Raw genomic sequence first — 21,132 nt, 5'->3', positions numbered from 1 at the left:
TCACTCTCTTTTCGGAAAGAAAGAAAGAAGGAGAGAGAGATAGAGAGGGGGGGGGGGGGGGGGGGGGTTCGGGAAGGTGGGAGAGGGGAAACTCACTGTACATACTGAGAATGTAAGTGGTGGACCCACTGCTGTACACTCTGGATCCAACGATGTGTTAGTGATCAGAGCATGGATGAGAAACCACTTGGGGCGGCGTTTCTTCTACAGGATCAGCCCGTGGCTGAACCGAATCATAGGCAGATCAACAAACCTTTGGAAGCCCCTATCTGCTGTGCACAAATACCCAGCAACAGCTGGGTCCACCGGCCTGAACAACGATATTTCCTACTAACCTGAAGTAAAATTCCATTTCCGCGGAGACGTATGACGTCACATGTTTCGAGCGCAATTGACCGTCGTCGGTTCTGTCATCTGCTGTTACTGTCACCCTATGGAGGAAATCTGGTGTACATCTTTTTGAGCACCAGAATCCACGTACCATTTATACCTTCCTCCTTTCGATTAAAATGGGCTCTCCGTATAGTAGCCGCTTGTGGTTGCCAGTACCCTAGTCTTACCCAGTCGAAGCTGGTGATCTCCTGGTTGCAGAGCACGTTCCACAACAGCTCTGTTGCCCTCGTGCTCTGCTAATCGTTTTCTGACCGCTCTTTTAGTAGTAACCACGTACACGTCTTCACAACTGCACGGTATCCTGCAAATTCTTGCTTTTTTTCAGCAGTTTGCAAGCATCGTTGTCCGACTTTAGGTGCACCTGTATTTTCCCTGTGCGTTATAGATCACAGCGACATTCCGATTCGTCAATATCTTTCCTATCTGGTCAGTAGCGTCTGCTATAAAAGGCAAGAAAATCTTGTATTTTGCAGACGCCCGCACATTGCTATAACCTTTTTGTGTCTTCTTAACGCTCTTTTTATCTCAGTAGAGGTGGTCGACGTAGAACTGGAATGCGCCACACATCTGTCGTAAAGAATGGATATTCTTCTGCTCAGCAAAAACATGTCCTCCGCAGACGGGGACGAAACGCTGGGTTTTAATTAGAAATTCATGAGACCAGGACAGAATAGCCCGGAAAACTCTTAATAAGCGTAACATTTCCGGCCGTGAAGGTTTGCATTTTACAGTCGTGTGGGTTGCCTACCGAAACACAGGCGATGAGATTTTTCAGATAAATCCGGTGCTTGTCAATGATAAAGCTCTTGCAACAGCAACTGGCCCAGCAACAACAACTGGCCAAAGCGCAGAACGCAAGGATTTCGAAATGTTGCAGGATCGACGTCAAGAACAGTCGCAACTCTTTTTCGCTCGATTTCAGCAGCCTGGCGTCCCACCGGGTGTCCTACTTTGGAAGAGGGCACGAATGAGTGTGAAGTGTGAAGCTTTCACAGTCATTCTTGACATTCCAAGTAACCTGCCGTAGCACTAATGGAAAATGCGTCCTCCGTGTTATTATCCTCATTTTCTTTGTTTATTGAGTGAACTGGATCCTTTTCGGAGCCAGAGCCTCTTAGATTTTTGTGATGAGTAAACGGCTCGTTGTGTTCCTAAGTTGCACGTCTTTATCGCTAGGGAGGAATTACTGCAGTATTGTAGCTTCAGTCGCAGTCGTATAAAGCATGAGTTGTGGATTTAAAAACCACTGCTGTCGATTCGATTTCTGCCTACAGGTCGCCGCGCCCACAGCTCTCCTCTTCCTCCTCCCCCCCCCCCCCCCCCCCAACCCACTCACTCACAGTTTCTTAATTTTGTCACGGACCGTGGACAATAACCCGCTTACTAACAAAATTTTTGGGAGGTTTTTCGTAATGGCTTGGTGGTTAACAGAACTGACAGTTGTCTCCCAAACACTCTCAAATTTAATCATTCTGCTCCACTCCCGGCTAATTAGGATACTTGGCTGAAAAATAATGAAGCCCGCACTGCACTATCGAGTAGCGAATAAATATACAGTAAAAGTGCTCAGTTCCAAACTATTTAGAATCATATGCTAATACATTAATATGCGGCCTTCAACATTCTACCAGTTTTTAGGGCTTCCTCCAGTTCCAGTCACATACAGAGCGAGAGAAGAATGCACTTGCTGCAATCAGTATATGGGAGCGAGCACTAAGAATAAAAAGCTAGCTGGAACCATATGCCAACAGCATAAAAATTCTAAATTTCAACTGGAATACATATCACAAAAAGATAGGCAGAACTCGGGTCATGGAGGCATGTTTATCACTGTAACCTAAAGAGATCATTGCATATTCCAAATGTAAAATAATTTGGGTGATGTTAAGTGTTGAAAGAGGATCAACCATGGTTATTGGATGTTTTTATACACCCCATATCTCGCAACCAGTAGTGCTGCAACATTTGAGAGGAAATTTGTACAACATTTTAGTAAATTTCCTAGTCACATTATAGTATTACATGGGGATTTGTACCTACCAGTTACAATCAAAGTCACCCACATTTTTAACTAATTATAGCGTTCTTCACTTAAAACTTCTTCGCTGATAGGCCTTGGTCGAAGTATAAAACTCTCTCCTGATGTTTCGCCTCCGACTGTGGGAGACAGCCTCGGAGGTAAAGCGACGAACTGCGAAGAGAACTTGAGGAATCGCTGATTATATCAGCAGTACAGAGGAAGTTTTAAGTGAAGACAATACTGGCTGTGAAAGCTTACATTGTATGATTAATTATAGCATGTTACCCACTTTTGTACAAATAACTTTGATTTCCTCACATGCAGATCTTTGGGGAGACAAAAGAGAAACACAGCCCCAAAATGTGACACATAAGTTGCCCTCGTGTCTCTTTTTGTGTCTCTCAGTCAGGAACTCAAAGTAAATTAGTGCTTTATGGAAATTGCATGACAATCAAAGATTCCCTCAATTGGGCTGTGAAAGAACTAAGGCAATATCTTTTTTAGCATCTGTGTGTAATGCTGACCACACTCTTACTTAACAGACAGTAAGTGCCGAGCAAAGCTATGAGGGATGGAAAAGATCTGTTTGCTACAGATTCACTGTGAACCTGAATGTGGCCAAAAACAGTATGAAACCAAAATTCACATAAGGGGAGCCATGTGTAAAGCTTTCAACAAATTCGAAAATAAAATTCTATCTACCAACTTGGCAGAAAATCTTGGTACACTTTGGTCTTATGTTAAATCAGTAAATGGATGGAAGCCATATGTCCAGACACTGTGACCATAATGGCATCAAAACAAAAAATAACAGAGAGAAGGCCACAATATTAAATGACTTTTTCCATTACTGATAACAGGAAGATTGTACTGTGTTTTCGCATTTAAATTGTAGCAAAAATGTCAAAACAACAGATACTGAAAAATTAGTGGCCACAGGAAAGGTAAGCAAATAAATCGCTCAACAGAGGAAATATTACTGGACTGATGGGGTACCAATACGATTCCACATAGATTATGTGAAATACATTGCTCCTCTTCCAGCAACAATGTACCTTAGATCATCTGAGAAGCGAAGTATTCCTAGAAATTGGAATGAGGCACAGATCTTTCCCATCTTCAAGAAGGGTCATCAAAACAGAAACACAAAACTATAGACTTATATCTTTCACCATAGCCATGCTCTGTTCTTGATCACCAAGCTGAAGAGGAGGGGGAGGGGGGGGGGAGGGGGCTTCTGGGCCCCAGTCTGTATAAAAGTTAAATTGAGTTTGATTCAGGGGGTTCACAGGGACACGGAAAGTAACACAGGGATTTCCATGGGAAAGACAAAGCTGCGGCATAAGCAGTTGTAACAGTACTGACAACATTTCTTTTGTGACGATTAACTACTATGGTAAAAACTTTATGTACAGTCACTTTGCTCAATGAGCACTTCCCATAACAAGTAATTCACATAACAAGGGGAACAAACTATAAAAAACTGACCACATCTCCTTAGATTTTTTTTTTAGTTTTTAATAACCATTTCAAAAACCACCTTCTAAACTAGATCAGTCTCTTTGGCTGCTATGAATGGGCTAGACATATACTCTCCTATGACATACTGCTTTGTAATGTAGAATCTCCGATAACGCCATGTTCAGCTATACTGGTCACAAGCAGCTCACATCTCAATTGTTGTCTCTGTTACCACCACTGTGGCCTCCACTACAATGCTGCAAGTTCTTTGCAACTTCTCCTCACCTCAACAGCTTCTGTTAATCGACTGCCCAGTGATATTTATGAGTTCCAATTCTGATTTGTTGCACATGCTATTTTGTACAGCAATAACAGTGACAAAAAATGATTTTAAAAGAAAATCTAGTGTGAGCCATCAGCATGTTTTTCTGCAATTTATTACCCAAACTGAGTAGGTACATTTTCATAACAACCCTTCTTTTAAATAAATTTTTTGAATCACTACAGAAAAATATGGAATGATAAATTCTTAATTAGCAATTAACAACATGTTGAAAAAAAAAAGAAACATATATTATGCGAATTGGCATTATAAGGAACCAGAACCACACGGACCTTTGATCAATAGAAGATTAAAATACTAACCCTGTTTGATGAAATTTATGATTCCATTCTTTTTTCAGCTATGTTTCACCTAAAATTGCAAGTCTGAAATATGAGGCGAGCCTATGGGATTGGTGCACTGTATGGAAATATTTATTTAAATTTCACACTTTTCCAAGTTTTCCCACAATACTCTGGAACATTATTTTAATTTCTGATTTTAAAAGAAGTTCATTATCCCATAAATTCCATGTTCTATTGACAATGAACGGCATATACTTCACACTTTACAACAGATTGGTTACAAAATTTCTCATAACATTTTATTATTTATTACTGCAAGAACTGTTATAACTTTTTTAAAAGCAAACTCAAACTTTCAGGAAAACAGTGATATGAAAGACAATATAAAATACTATTTTGATGATGTGGCAACCACTGTGATTTATACAAAAAACTGTTTCAAGATAATGTACAACAGATTGGTTATAACCGTTTTATTTTCATACATTTTACTAATCTCAAGAGGCTTCCTTTGTTTGTAACTGTTCACCAACGTACACAGAAAACTAAAAATATTAATTTGACCAACTGCTCGTTCTGAAACCTAGAATTTCATGCTGTAATATATCATTTTTCATACAGCCAAAAGTAATTAGTCTTTGTACATACTTGAGTGGAACAGTCCTCTTTTAGGCACAGAGTTGTAAGTTAGTCTTTGTGCTATGGATAGAATGTGCACAAACTATAACTTTTTATGTTGGAAACTGTAATTTCTATTGAAAATACATTTGTAATGTTTTACAAATTTGTTGATTGAGGACAGTGGTCAGTATGAAATCTGAGGACTCTCTTTAGCAATGTGCAGAAAACTGCTGCATAAATTTCATGATTTTGCCGTGCCTGGATGCTAAATAAAAGAAAATGTGAATAAGTATTTGCACAAATTTTTGACAAACCTGGACCTTTACATCATCCATTATAAAATTTTTGCTACTTACGTCATTCAATTCAGAACTGTTCTTTTAACATTGCTGTTTCCCTATCATTTAATTACACATATACACAGCTGTGTGGCTTGCTGAAAAAATGGAATTACTATCATCAGTTTTGTAACAATGATTTTTAAATGGACATAGAGAGCAGCATTGTTACAGCAGCTAGTTCAAATTAGTGATTTATACATAAAAAGTTATAATTTGTTCAATAACATTGCCAAAAACAATGTTTAAACATCTGAAAATATTTTGAATGCTTAAACATATTTTCCATATTTGCAAAATTATAATGGGAAATAAAAATTAGGTACTACCATCTTTGTAATCTATGTTAAAGGAGACATACGGTTTTAAAAAAGTAATTACAAGCTCCTGAACACTGATTTAGTAATTTGTTATGTTTCTGAGGCTTTAACAACATTTTTTGAATGTTTGGCAGCTAAAGAGTATGCCTTTTCTTGAAAGTACAGACAAATAGTGAAAAAACTACAATCTTACACCTTTCTAATCTCACAGCCAGCACCATTTGGGCAGCCATGCTTGCACATTTCAAAGTTATTGGAGGTACTGGGAGTGATAGAAATATGTGACGCTTTTTGAACAAAAATAATTCCACTGCTTATAAACTGTTTTGCATGTTTATTATTTATTATGACTTGCAAAAGATGGCAATTAATAAAAAACATTGCAAGAAACATAAATGTAACCATTTACAGACACAAAAATCACAAAACCTTAAGGCTACATTAATAAGATGTCATTTAAGTGGTGGCCATTCATCACCACGCATTCCTCAAGTCTTACAGCAAAGTTTCCAAGCACTTTACTCAACATTTCATTTGATATAGATGCAGTCACTTGTCTTGTAGCATCTCTCAAGTCTTCTACTGTACAAGATTTGTTTACAAGCACTTTTGATTTGAGGTATACCCTAAGGAAACAGTCACAAACACTGAGGTCAGGGGAACGAACAGGTCAAGCAATGTCACCATGCGAGAAATGACGCAGCTCTATGAAACTTCCTCCTCGAGGAACTCACTGTGACTTTGGATTTATGCAGGGGATGCTCGTGTAACTCTTGTTGGTTTTTGTCTGACCAATAGCAAAAATTTAGTTTGTTAGCATATCCCTGATGATTACTGTATTAATGAGGCTTAAGCTTTTGAACAATTGCACATTTATATGGGTGAAAGTGTAGCTCCTCATGCAGTATTCTTCTCATTGAGTGGCTGGACATTTGAAACGCAGCAGCTTGTCTATGCACAGGTCAGTGCAGGCCAATGAGCACAGCCTGGCTCAGACACTCAACATCGTCCGGTGTTCTGACTTACCTTGGATGTCCTTTAGACTTTTGTTTTAATGTTGGACCAGTTGATCTCAAGTTATTGACCTATGACTTAATTGTATTATGGAACGGAATTTGTATACTACTACTACTCGCATGGAAATGTCTGCGAAACTGACATTGTGTGACAACAGACTCATCACCTTTAAAATACGTCACAACAATGAATGCATGATTCTCTCTAGACCACTGCTCCATGGCGACTGAAACTGCCTCAAGTAACCTTGGGAACGCTCTTTAAGTGTTCTCATAAAAAAAAAAAGCATTTCTAGCCAGGGTCTCATGGTTGCATTTACTTCCTTTGCCAATTCTGAATTGGAAAGAAAACACTAAAAACTATTTTACTTTTGTAAACAAAACTCTTCACTGTATTTTAAATGATTACAGACATCTACAGTTAACAGAAAACCAATCACACCTTAGGGAACATGTTTAGAATATGAAACACCCACATGCTAAAGCATCCTTACTGGTCAAAGTGAACAGCCAGGTATTTTTATCGCACACTATAAGGGAAGTGAAGTCACAACCCATCCGTAAAACTGAATGTGCATGCACTGTTCTGTCTTTCACCTCCTCCCCACATTTTCTCAACAATGTGTGGCCTCGCCATTGAACACTTACCCCTCCGCAAGGCTCAGCCTATCTGCAGGTGGGCAATGTTTCCTCTGTTCCTCTCTGACCCTGCAGCATGTAGAGTGCATGTCTGGCTTTGTTTATTGCCACAGGTCACAGTCAGTCACAGTGTCCAGTAAAAGAGCAGAACAAACTGTTGTTCCCTGTACCTCTGCTAATTATTTTCCTAAGATTTCAAAAATAGAAGTACTCATAAAATAAATCAATTTTTATGGGCATGCAGCACACTCCTACCACACATTGAATATATGCCCCTGCTTTGACATCAATGCATTGTACAATTCTGGAACATGTTTTACACTCACATTATGACACTTTTCGAGAAAGACATATGCTCCATAGGAATCAACATGTGTTCTGAAAACAACAGTTGTGTGAAACCCAATTCGATCCATTTGTTCCTGAGACCAAGAAGCCATTAGATACCTATACGCTGGTTTTCCCACATTCCTTGACTACACCCACATCGACATCTGCATCCACATGGCTACTCTGCAAATCACACTTAAGTGCCTCGTACAAGGTTCACTGAATCACCTTCACACTAATTCTCTATTAGTCCATTCTCAAACAATGCAAAGAAAAACAAACACCTATATTTTTAAGTGAGAACTCTGATTTCCCTTATTTTATTATGATGATCATTTCGGCCTACTTAGGTTGATGTCAACAAAATATTTTTGCATTTGGAGGTGACAGTTGGTGACTGAAATTTCATGAAAATATCTCGCCACAATGAAAAATGCCTTTGTTTTAAAGATTTCCACCCTACATACGGTATCACATCGATGACACTTTTTCTCCTGCTTCTTGATAATACAAAATGTGCTGCCCTTCTACAAAGTATCTTGATCTACTTTATTAATCCTACCTGGTAATGATCCCACACCATGCAGCGGTATTCCAGAATAGGATGGACAAGTGTAGTTTAGATACTCTCTTTAGTAGATCTGTTGCATCTTCTAGCTATTCTGCCAATAAAACAAAGCATTAGTTCTGCCTTCTCCATTACATTTTCTTTGTGTTCTTTCAGATTTATAGGTTGTTTATCATTTTAATTCCTAGGTATTCCATTAGATTTACAGCCTTTAGATTTAATTGATTTATTGTGTAATTGAAGTTTAATGGATTCCTTTTATCACTCATGTGGATGATCTCACTATTTACATTATTTACGGTCAATTGCCAAATTTCACGCCATACAGATATCTTGACTTCCAGAAGGAGTTCAATAAAGCTTGAACAAAATACAAGTGTACGGAATTTCAGGCTGGCTGTGAGATTGGATTCAAGAGTTTCGAGCAAACAGAACACAGTATGTCATTCTCAATGGAGAGAAATCTTCAGACATAAAAGTAACCTCATGTACACCCCAAGGAGTGTGATAGGACCATTACTTTTCACAACACATATATATGACCTGTTTGCGAATGATGGTGTTGTATACAGAGAAGTCACAATGCTAGGACAGTGTAGGGAAATACAAGTTGATCTGCAGAGGATGGATGCTTGGTGCAGGGATTGGCAGGTGACCCTTACCTCAAACAAATGTAACATACTGTGCACAAAGTGACAAAAAGACCCATTTTTATATTATTACACAACTGTGGAATAATCACTAATAATCACTGGAGTCTGCCACATCCATGAAATATCTAGCAGTATGCATACAGTGTGATTTAAAGCAGAATGACCACATAAAACTAACCACAAGTTTTAAACCTTGTCACCAGTTTTGTAAAACCTCACCAGTTTTGCAAAGGTCTCACCAGCACTGCTGTGAAGGCTGAGTTTCCACTGTTGTTAGGGTAGGCTGAGTTTGTGAGTTGATGAAACGGTTTCTGGTGCAGTACACCAATATGACAATTTCGCCCTGCCACTGTTACGCAGCTATATCCCACCAAGGTCAAGTAATAGGACAGGAGAACGAATGTTCTACAACACTCCAACAAATTAGTAACAAAGACACACAAATGAGTTAAAAAGGTTTACTTATCTTTGTGAGTTGTTGAATAATGAAGTCTTCAACATTACATGTAATGTAACACAAAGAAGGCCCTCAATGTCTAACTGCAAATAATCATACATAAGTTCACAGTACCTAGCAATGCAATTCACAACAACTGTCTGTTCGCTTTGAAGAGTTCACTTAATGATGTTTGCTGTCTAAATCAGCCCTGGATGATGATATATAACCAAGTGGGCAAGAGCTGCTCTTCTATCTTCCTAGTAAGATTTATCCGTTGTAGTCCAGTCATTGGCAGATTGTACTCAGCCAGCAATCGGCTGAGGTGAAGTAAATATCTGCATTCTCAGCACCACCCGTGGCACTGGTGGAACTCGTGCAATTGGATAGTCTCTATGGCACTGGCACCAGCTTGCATCTTTGCGCCTGTGGTGCTTTTGCCCTGGCTGTGTCTTGTTCAGATGACACAGCAGCAAGTAAGGCAGATGCCTAGCAGATTCATTGGAAGAGGCCTCAGGACATTTAGTCCACCCACAGAGGAGATACCTTATGAAACCTTCATTCGACCAATAATGCTTGTCAGTCTGGGATCCTTACCATATAGTACCAATAGAGGAAATAGAGAAGATTCAAAGAATTGCAGCATGTTTCATTCTGCATTAGTGTGTGGTTTACTGTTACAATTTTGAGCACATACATCCCTTGAAGAGTCAATCAAATATTGCTTCCTGCTATGTATAGCTCGAGAAATGTTCTTGAACATATAATGAGAGAGATTCCAGCTCACACAGATGCTTAACTACAATCATTTTTCCCATGAAATATTTGCGAATGGAAAAGGAAAAGGTGGAAGTGACAGAGGTACAGAAAGTACCCTCCCACTGGAAGATGGCTTGGCAGAGTGAAGACACAGATATACGACTTAGACCATAAGAATACTGTGTATGAATCACAAGGTTCCAATTTCATGTTCTGGTCCAGCACTCTGTTTTAAACAACCAGGAAAGTATAAAACAGCACAAACTTTGCAGAAGAATGAAAGATTTTTTTGTGGATTATCTAGTTTTGTGGAAAGAACAAGCCACAAGATAATAAAACAAAAGTGAAGGAAATGATACATTAAGATGAACATGAACCTGGGATACTTAGTAGCAACACAGTATTACCCACAGACGGCATGAACTAAATGAACAACATTCAGGAGAGTGCCATACCAATGGGCCGGCTAAATGAAAGACGATGGCTGGCTAAATGAAAGAAGATGGGCTAAGAGAACTTTCCATAAAATACACTGGGGAACATCCACCTGGGCATCCATAGGTCCAGTGGAGCTCACGCAAGGCACCATTTGTTTTGTTTTAGGGTGCAAGAACAACTAAGGTTATGAGCCTATGTCAAAACTGTGAAACACGAAAACAAGGAGATAAAAACGACTACACATCATTCCCAATTGACAGAAGAGAAGACAACTAAAAACAGGGACGCGGAGAAAGGTCTATAAAATACACCATATTGAAATAGAGGTCCAGAACTAAAATTTAAATGGCCTTCACCATATTGCTACGATGGATAAAAAGTAACACGCGGTCGACAGCCCACACGTTGTTTGCTAAAATGGCCAATGACTCAGACGACAAACCCAAGTGGAGACATAAATGGTTAAAAAATGGGCATTCCTCAAGAAATGCAAGGCACCATGATGGCAAAGGGGTATTTTACACTGGCTGCAGACCACATACACCCCTTCATGACAATCATGTTTGCCAAAGGCAGTGGCATTTTTCAACTATATAATGTGCCATGTCACAAGGCCAGGAGTGTGATAGAGTAGTTTGAGAAACACAGTGGCAATTTCCAACTGATGTGCTGACCCCCAACTCACCAGACCAGAAACCTACTGAACATGTCTGGGATGTGATTGAATGTGGCATCAGAGTTCATCACCCCCTCCCCAGAATGTAAAGGAAATAGGTGCCTTGCGTGTGCAGATATGGTGTTAACTCCATCCACCAAGGCCTCATTGCTTCCATGCCATAACACATCTCCACTGTTATCCATGCCAGAGATGATCATACTGGTTGTTAGGTAAAGTTAAAAATAATGAAAAAATTCAAATGTGGAAGACTACAGCAGATAGGGCAGTAATAAGTAAAAGAATTACCAAACAGACAGAAATGCGGAAGAAACTCCAGATACCTGAACAAAAAAGTATAAATATTTTTTTGCTTTAAATTTGACAATTGTTAACACATTTAAATTAAATAAATTCTGCGGAAGGAAGGTGTAAGTATGTTACAAATGAAGCACATAATTATGTTAAATTAAAAATCAAAATACAATGGTTGATTTAATTAGTATTATACAAACAACAAAACATGTAAATTGCAGAAAATGGTGTCGACAGATATTTTATTAGTATACAACAAATTACACTGACAAATGCTAAAATGTCTTTACATCTACCTCAGAAATAAAGTCATAGGTGGTACTAACAGGCTTAAATGGCACCAAATAAGTAAACGAAAAAGCTTGAAACTATGTCTTCAGTGCGTACAAAGCACTTTAAATTGACTGCTGGAGCAGGTAACCAGAGTCATACCAGTGTCATTTTGTAAATGTTCTGTGCTAAACTTTAACACACATATTATTTGACCCTGATAAACACACTTTAGACAACTCCAAGAAGGAAGGAAAGTTACTTTTTATTATGAGATCATCAGAGATGAAGCACAAGCTCAGGATGAAGAAGGAAACTGGCCATGTTCTTTTGGAACTAACCATTTCAACATTTGCCTTAAAAGTTAAAACCTATATTTCAATGATTCAATAGGGATTTGAACAGCCATTTTGCTGAAGGGAAGTCAAGTGCCTTACCACAGTGCCATGTTGCTTGGGAGAGAGAACTCCAGCAATGATACAGAGAGTAATATTGGTACCCTCAACAGGCATGATAGCTGACAAAGCTATCAGGATGCTATACAAATTCAAACTGAAACAGTATAACAGTAATAACTACACTGCGATATTTTTAAAAGGAAGATTCAACATATCGTTATTTAGCTCCAACCGCAGAACAGGCAAGTAATCATTTAACAAGCAGTAATAACATTAAAATATTTTTATTTTTATTTTATAATCTTATGCACAATCAACATTTTCTTTTTTTTCTTCAGAAATTTAATATTTGTGTTATGTTGACTTTGATGCTTCTTAAAACTCTGAGGCAAATTTAAATGATTAGAATCTTGAGAAGAAATATAATCCATTAACTGCAATGCACAAAATATAATAAACAATATCTTTCACTCAAAATTCCTATTTCTTAATCCTCTGTTTGATTCAATGTTTATCTTCCTTCACATATCTTGCATCATTTACCAAATCTCTGACTGTATGCAGTAGTTTCTCCAAACCTTGAAAACAAAATATTTAAAAAATCTGCTCTTTTAAAGTTTCTTGGTAAAAGACAAGTACAGATGTGCCAAAATGAAATTGATAATGGTGAGTATGAAGATAGACCCTCCGCCACTTGAGCATGTGTACAAAACATTCCTGTTTCACTTGTCACTTCATATCTACGTAAAATCTCAGGACTTCAGTGAAATCATCTATAGTCTTCATCAGGAACAAGTGATGAAGACAATGGAGGCTTTCATCAAAAGCTTGAGAATTTACCCAGATATAACACAAAAAGTAAACCGACAATGTTTTATACAATCACTAACCCACTTTTTAATCCACACAACAAAATTTAAATGCTATTACTGGGTGTAGAACAAATTAAATCACACACTATGCGGTTCCTACAATAAAGTAAAACACTTAGAAAATATAAGATAAATGAATATATCTTGGCATATAAAATTTAATTTATAAAAATGAAAATTCAATACAGAATACTGTTAAAACCCTAGGGAGACAGAAAGACTGAACAATGCTTACCTACAGGAGCAAAAATTCCCAAAACACACACAAATAGATCAAAACACTCCTGCACCCCCCCCCTCCCCCCCTCCTGAAGAGAGAGAGAGAGAGAGAGAGAGAGAGAGAGAGAGAGAGAGAGAAACCAACGCTTCCTTCTTCAGGTAGGAAAGAAGATTTGGTGGAGGGATGGGGGCACTGGGGGTGGAGTAAGCCACTCAAAACAAGGTTTTGAGAAAGTTTATACTCTGTACAGTGAGAGAAGAGTTCTGACAGCTGAAGTGGCACTGGCACATGTGCTTTGCACATCCATGACGTCCAACCAGATCGAGAGATTTTGTTTATGGCACCGTGGCAATGCCCCAGTATTGCCATAGTGGTAGGTGACCCCTGGTTTCAGTCAGTGGCACTGCATGCTTAATTCAGGTTTTTGTGTGTGTGTGTGTGTGTGTGTGTGTGTGTGTGTGTGTGTGCGAGCGCGCGCGCATGCGCAAGTATTCCACTAATTCTGTGAGTTTCTTGCTGTGAGAGTGGAAAATAGTTTCCTGTAGTGCAGCGAAGAGGACTTTTGGAAATGGAACTATGCTGAAATCTCTAGTGTGCAAATTTATATACAGATCATGTGTTTCGTTTGAAAGGGACAGGGACAATGGTGGGTCTTTGATACCAGTGCCTAAAACGATTGTCAGGGTGGTAGAGACAAAGAACATCTCTACAGGGCCAGTTAAGAGGGTCACAAACCATAATGAGGTTGCCAACTCAGCTGGGAGTCCTATTATTGTGACACCTGGGGAGTTAAGGAAGAGATAGTGTAATGTGACTGAGACAGACAGCTCTGACATAAGTGATATCAGCAACATAGATATGCATACTGGAAGTGGAAGAAGTACCCGACACTTAAAATGTTGATGGCGTCACTGTTGGATAGCAGTTTGTTCACAGGCAGAATGACAAGTTCCTACAGTGTTTTAAAAACACTTGCCCTTCAATCGAAATGGTTCTCAGAATGAAAGGTACTAATGGGATGCAGAGACATTGTAGCAGGGAGATGTTATTTCGTGTATGAGTCGCTACCAGTGAATACAGAGAATGTAAGACGGGTTGTTGAAACATGGGTCAATGCATGTCATGCACAATACATCATGCGGACAGACGACATGTGCCAAGAGACTATGAGTGAGTCAGTTGGTATGGAAGGGTGACTAATTCTTGTTAATGCTGGCTCTACAAACAGTTTTGTTGCTGGTACTATGGTAATGTTTCAATAAAAATAAATTAAAGATAAAGAAAGGCAAAAACACATCAATTACCAAGAGGAAATGAACACAGATACATTCAAAGACTGGTTTGTTACTCGCTTGCTAACAAGTGTCATTTCTGTTAGTGTTTTTGTAATGGACATCATATCATTTGTACAATTAAATAAAGTCTCAATGGTTGCTGCAAGGAGAGATAAAATAGTTAGATGGTTGAAAGACAATAAAACACACTTTGAACACAATATGTGAAAAGTGGAACTTCTGGAAGTAGTGAAATGATACAAGCCACAGAAGATGCACTGCACCAATGCCACTGAACTTAACTTGGCCCAAATAAAACCAGATGTTGTGGAGTGAAATAAAACCTTTATGTTGCTGAGGCAGAGGGGCTGGTAAATGAGGCTGACACACAAATAATGTCAGAAAATTAAAATAATTTCACAAATCATGTGTGGAAAAAAGATTTCAAGCTTTAACACAAAAGGCACAACAGAAGAATCCATACAAAATTTGGTAATTTCTTTAACATACTATGAGGACAGCAGCAGAAAAAGTATTGTAGTCTGTGTGTTTGTGACAATAGATGATCAATCAGATGACATTAATCTTGTAGTTTCTTTTCTCCCATACGAAAAATTAAGATAACATCTTCATTCGATATTTTACATGGAACATTTGTACATTTTTCTGTACCTGTAATGTTGGATATATATTTGTGAGTGTTTGTGTGAAGAGGCATACACTGCTAGTGGACGAGAAAAAACTTGTGATAAAGAAACACATCATTCAGTAGAATGCTGCCAACCAGAAAGCTGTAATGAATTCCGTGGCATTGTTAGGCTCTGAAGTTATGGCTGCCCCACCAATCACTGGCCCAGTGCACTACCACATCAAATACTGCCAACTGTGCTACCAGCTGTCTGAGCTCTTCACTTGCCATACGTAGTGTAGATGACATTAGATGCAAAAGGTGAATATAAGGGCGATCAAAAAGTTTCTGTTTGAAGGCACTGCTGCAGCATATACGCAATGTGGCATGACTCTGGTGCTGGTGTATAAGAACTAGCACATAGGCAAGGGATCACTGTGGCATTTGTGCCTTTCTGACATGTGTCGAAATAGTCAAGCATCCACCCTACAGTCCTGATCTCACCCCGTGCACTTACGGTGCCTTCGGTCCCTTAAACAATGCTGTGAAGAGGCAATGATTCTTGTTGGATGAGGCTGTGCAGCAGGTATTTACGGACTTCTTAACACAGCAGGACACGGTACAAGGTTTTAATTTTTTGAAGAGTTTCATATCAGTATATAATCTGCTGCAGAGTGAAAGTTTTTAAAATTCCTGAGTCTCTAAAGCCATTTCTGCAATTCTTCTGTACAAAGAATCTCTTAATCATGAACGTATGAGATCTGCACCTACTTACACTTTTTAGGAGCCTCTTTTAATTTCAGAAATGGTGTTATAATTAACTCCTTTCATTATTCACATTCTTGGCCTGATGGTTAAGTAACTCTTATAAAGAAAAGTTCCTTCTCTCTACTGAAGATCCATTATTCGGAAGTTTAGGTTACTAAATGTCATAGGGACAAGAATCGTGAGTGTTGAGTGGCAATGGTAATGGCAGACAATATAAAAGATAGACCCAGTCAGTAGTGTATGCCTAAGTAAAAACAACCCAGTGTAATGTCAGTGCACAAAATAGCAAGAAAATGTTGTCCTCAGTGGAGAATGTAATTTGATACCTGCAGAAATAGCTACACAGACAAGTACTGCACACAAACAAAACTTCTAAACATTACTTCCTGGAGATGGCACCGTAATCAAATAGTAGACTGTAATCTCCTTTTCAAAACTCTTTATTTTCAGTATCAGGTGGTAGCATACTCTCAACAAACAAAAGCTCACAGAAACAATTACACAGAATACCTAAAGTGCCTTCAGATAATAGACGAGAAGAATAATTGGAGCAAAGTATCTAAGCCTTTAAAATGTTATGCAGATACAATCAAATATGAAACATTTAACTTATGAAAATGGATAGAAATCGTCTGTCATAAAGTAATTGCACTATAGACTAAAAGAAAAACTAGTGCAAAATGGCAACTTGTCTCATTTCTTAGAAACTGTTGAACAATTTAATTGTTTTAATTTGAATTTCATATTTAGACTTCTTACTTCTTATTCAATCAACTCTGTAGATATGTTTCATAGAGCTTCAAGAGCGACGGAGGAGTTCTAGGTGTGACTATCTGAAGAGCAGCCTGGAAATGTTTATGTGCAACGGCATCTGTTTCCAAATCATCTTCTAGAGCTTTAAGTGCTGCCTCATGGCACACTGCAAGAACCTGTGAGAATAATTTTAAAGATATTTATTCAAAAGTTTTGTAGTTCATGCACTTAACTGTTGAGGTTATAATTTGTTTCCAATGTATCTTATTTATAACAACAAAATGCACTTCAAAATAAAATAGTGGATTGCAAATTGTTTAATTTGCCTCATAATCCAGTGCACTACAATATGGCTAGTGGTGACATGTATTTTGAAATTATTCTTTTAATAAATGAGACACATGCATGGATAAAATAAGTTGTGTGTTAATCCACAGAAAAAAAAAACTTGTGACAGAAATTCTAACCTGCAAAATGGTAATTACACATTGATGGATTAGATATTATGGACACCAGAGTAATAGCATATTGGTCCACACAGTATGGCAGTGATTTTGCATGGCATGGATTTGACAACTTCTTGGTAGGTTTCCAGAGGTATGTGGCACCAAATGTCTGCAGAAGACGATGCAGTTCCCACAAATTATGGCTTGGAGGTTCATGGATGCAGAGATGCCGCTCAGTTGTGTTTCAGGTTCAGATCAGGCAAATTTGGTGGCCACGACATCAACGTGAGTCGACTAACATGCTCCTTAAACCACTGTAGCATGATTCCAGCCTTTTGATATGGGCAGTTACCCTGCTGGAAGAGGACGCTATACTCAGAAAAGACATCAAGTATGAACGGAACTATGTTTAGGGACCATAAAAATTTGCATTTTGTGATAGATGCAAAACAGATGTGAATTCTGCCTCACAATGCCAAAACGTGAAATTACTTAACAGACACTATATTGTAGTGAATTGTATCCAGATAAACCATTTTATCAGAAATAGTTTGAAATAGCTTTATTTTGTGCATATAAATGTCAAAAATGTAACCAATTTTCAGTTACTGTATGGTACATCATGTGACAAAGCCCATTTTAGAAAGATAATGTGTGTAAGATCCTGTTTGCAAAATAAAAGGTATATGAACACAACAACATATCGACACACTCGATGATCTGGTGTCATGCCAATAGTGAGCAACTGAATGGCCTATTTAAGATAAAAGCTGCATAATCCAATATAGTATCAGCTGTGGGGCCTAACATTTTGTAATAAAGAAACACGTATGCTTATTCACTAGCTAAAGCTAAAAATATGGTAATGTGGGCACTTTTAACATGGAAAATTAGGTGAGACAGATGTTTTGAACTGTGGTTGCATCAAATACTGCAAGAGGGCAGGCCTGAACTATGTCGTTAGCAATACTCTGCTAATCTCAACAAACAACTGCACAGTAACCGTTTCCGAGGGCTTTGTGTTGTGCATTGCTCGTTTCCTTTTCTTATTTTGAAATAAGTGAATCAATTACAACTCTTTCAACACCAGAAGAGATCGATGATCCCTGTGACAATGTGTCAGTTCTGCTATAGGTTGCTGCCCTACAAATGGAAGGTGGAGTTTGTTTCCCCACACCACTCATCTCCATCTGGTGGTCAAAAATCTAATTTATTTATACTTATGACCATCTCCACTTTAGCCTGCAGTGACTACACTATAGCAATTGGAAAACAAAACCTTTAATGCTTTTCGACTGCATGGAAAATCTTCCTCTAACGTTAAAATAGTTACTCCCATTTTGTTCTACTTCTACACCAACTATCTTGTCACTTCTATCTGTAGCAAGTCAAGCATGGTTCGCTTGGCAACAAATGCCCATGAAAAGTCAAACTAACAGTTTGTAGATTTTGTAATCACTGAATTAGGTAGGAAAAGAAAAATGATGTCCAAAACACCTTAAATCAGATATGCTTTTAGTTCACTGGTGGGAAAGTGCTACTGCTTTTTGACAGAACAGTCATTTTTAAAAGCTAAGATACAGCCAAAAGAAGAAAACAAAGGCCATTTTGGAAAAAAAGCTGCTGAAGTTTTCACAAAAGCAAACTTTCCAGTCAGAGATCCCAATCAGCACTTTTTTCTAACAGCCAATTTCAAAAAATCTAAGGCTTTGTTTATCTTCACTTTTAAATTTGTAAGTCTAGTCACACACACACACACACACACAGACAGACAGACAGAGAGAGAGAGAGAGAGAGAGAGAGAGAGAGAGAGAGAGAGAGAGGGGGGGGGGGGGGCTCAAATTTTGACAAAAATAGATGCAAATATTGCAAAAGATAGCTGTGAATTTTGTCAAAAATGGATGCTACATTTTATGTCCCTAAATTAAATGATGATGGCGTCTTCTTGGGTAAAATATTCCAGAGTTAAAATAGTCCCCCATTCGGATCTCCGGGCAGGGACTACTCAAGAGGACATTGCTATCAGGAGAAAGAAAACTGGCGTTTTACGGACCGGAGCGTAGAATGTCAGATCCCTTAATCGGGCAAGTAGGTTAGAAAATTTAAATAGGGAAATGGATAGGTTAAAGTTAGATATAGTGGGAATTAGTGAAGTTTGGTGGCAGGAGAAAAATGACTTTTGGTCAGGTGAATACAGGGTTATAAATACAAAATCAAATAGGGGTAATGCAGGAGTAGGTTTAATAATGAATAAAAAAATAGAAGTGTGGGTAAGCTACTACAAACAATGTAGTGAACGCATTATTGTGGCGAAGACAGACACGAAGCCCACACCTACTACAGTAGTACAAGTTTATATGCCAATTAGCTCTGCAGATGAAGAAGAAATTGATAAAATGTACGATGAGATAAAAGAAATTACTCAGGCAGTAAAGGGAGACGAAAATTTAATAGTCATGGGTAACTGGAATTCGACAGCGGGAAAAGGAAGAGATGGAAACATAGTAGGTGAATATGGATTGGGGCTAAGAAATGCAAGAGGCCGCCAGGTAGAATTTTGCACAGAGCATAACTTAATCATAGCTAACACTTGGTTCAAGAATCATGAAAGAAGGTTGTATACATGGAAGAACCCTGGAGATACTAGAAGGTTTCAGATAGATTATATAATGGTAAGACAGAGATTTAGGAACCAGATTTTAAATTGTAAGACATTTCCACGGGCAGATGTGGACTCTGACCACAATCTATTGATTATGAACTGTAGATTAAAACTGAAGAAATTGCAAAAAGGTGGGAATTTAAGGAGATGGGACCTGGATAAACTGAAAGAACCAGAGGTTGTACAGGGTTTCAGGGAGAGCATAAGGGAACGATTGACAGGAATGGGGGAAAGAAATACAATAGAAGAAGAATGGGTAGCTTTGAGGAATGAAATAGTGAAGGGAGCAGAGGATCAAGTAGGTAAGAAGACGAGGGCTAGTAGAAATACTTGGGTAACAGAAGAAATACTGAATTTAATTGATGAAAGGAGAAAATACAAAAATGCAGTAAGTGAAGCAGGCAAAAAGCAATGCAAACATTTCAAAAATGAGATCAAAAGGAAGTGCAAAATGGCTAAGCGGGGATGGCTAGAGGACAAATATAAGGATGTAGAGGCTTATCTCACAAGGGGTAAGACATATACTGCCTACAGGAAAATTAAAGAGATATTTGGAGAAAAGAGAACCACTTGCATGAATATCAAGAGCTCAGATGGGAACCCAGTTCTAAGCAAAGAAGGGAAAGCAGAAAGGTGGAAGGAGTATATAGAGGGTCTTTACAGGGGTGATGTTCTTGAGGACAATATTATGGAAATGGAAGAGGAAGTAGATGAAGATGAAATGGGAGATATGATACTGTGTGAAGAGTGTGACAGAGCACTGAAAGACCTAAGTTGAAACAAGGCCCCGGGAGTAGACAACATCCCATTAGAACTACTGACAGCCTTGGGAGAGCCAGTCCTGACAATACTCTACCATCTGGTGAGCAGGATGCATAAGACAGGTGAAATTCCCTCAGACTTCAAGAAGAATATAATAATTACAATCCCGAAGAAAACAGGTGTTGACAGATGTGAAAATTACCAAACTATCAGTTTAATAAGTCACAGCTGCAAAATACTAACGCGAATTCTTTACAGACGAATGGAAAAACTGGTAGAAGCCAACCTCGGGGAAGATCAGATTGGATTCCATACAAATGTTGGAACATGTGAGGTAATACTGACCCTATGACTTATCTTAGAAGAAAGATTAAGGAAAGGCAAACCTACATTTCTAGCATTTGTAGACTTAGAGAAAGCTTTTGACAATGCTGACTGGAATACTCTCTTTTAAATTCTGAAGGAGGCAGGGGTAAAATACAGTGATCGA

General features: G+C 38.5%; 1 protein-coding gene across 5 annotated transcripts in view; it reads right to left on the bottom strand.

Moving 5' to 3' along the window:
• Positions 1 to 21,132, bottom strand: part of LOC126278344 (ATPase family protein 2 homolog) — a 169,145-nt gene that overhangs the window by 68,924 nt on the left and 79,089 nt on the right. For 2 of the 5 annotated variants that reach the window (XM_049978380.1, XM_049978379.1), the window contains exon 10: positions 16,442 to 16,948. In XM_049978380.1, the coding sequence (XP_049834337.1) occupies positions 16,790 to 16,948 (159 nt within the window). In that variant the 3' untranslated portion in view covers positions 16,442 to 16,789. Of the gene's footprint in view, positions 1 to 11,741; positions 12,836 to 16,441; positions 16,949 to 21,132 lie in introns of those variants that run through there. The other 3 variants (XM_049978383.1, XM_049978381.1, XM_049978384.1) reach the window with 3 other exon arrangements.

Source organism: Schistocerca gregaria, chromosome 6 (genome assembly GCF_023897955.1).
Source record: "Schistocerca gregaria isolate iqSchGreg1 chromosome 6, iqSchGreg1.2, whole genome shotgun sequence".
In the NCBI taxonomy this organism is placed as follows: domain Eukaryota; kingdom Metazoa; phylum Arthropoda; class Insecta; order Orthoptera; family Acrididae; genus Schistocerca; species Schistocerca gregaria.
This window is presented reverse-complemented; position numbering and strand designations above follow the sequence as displayed.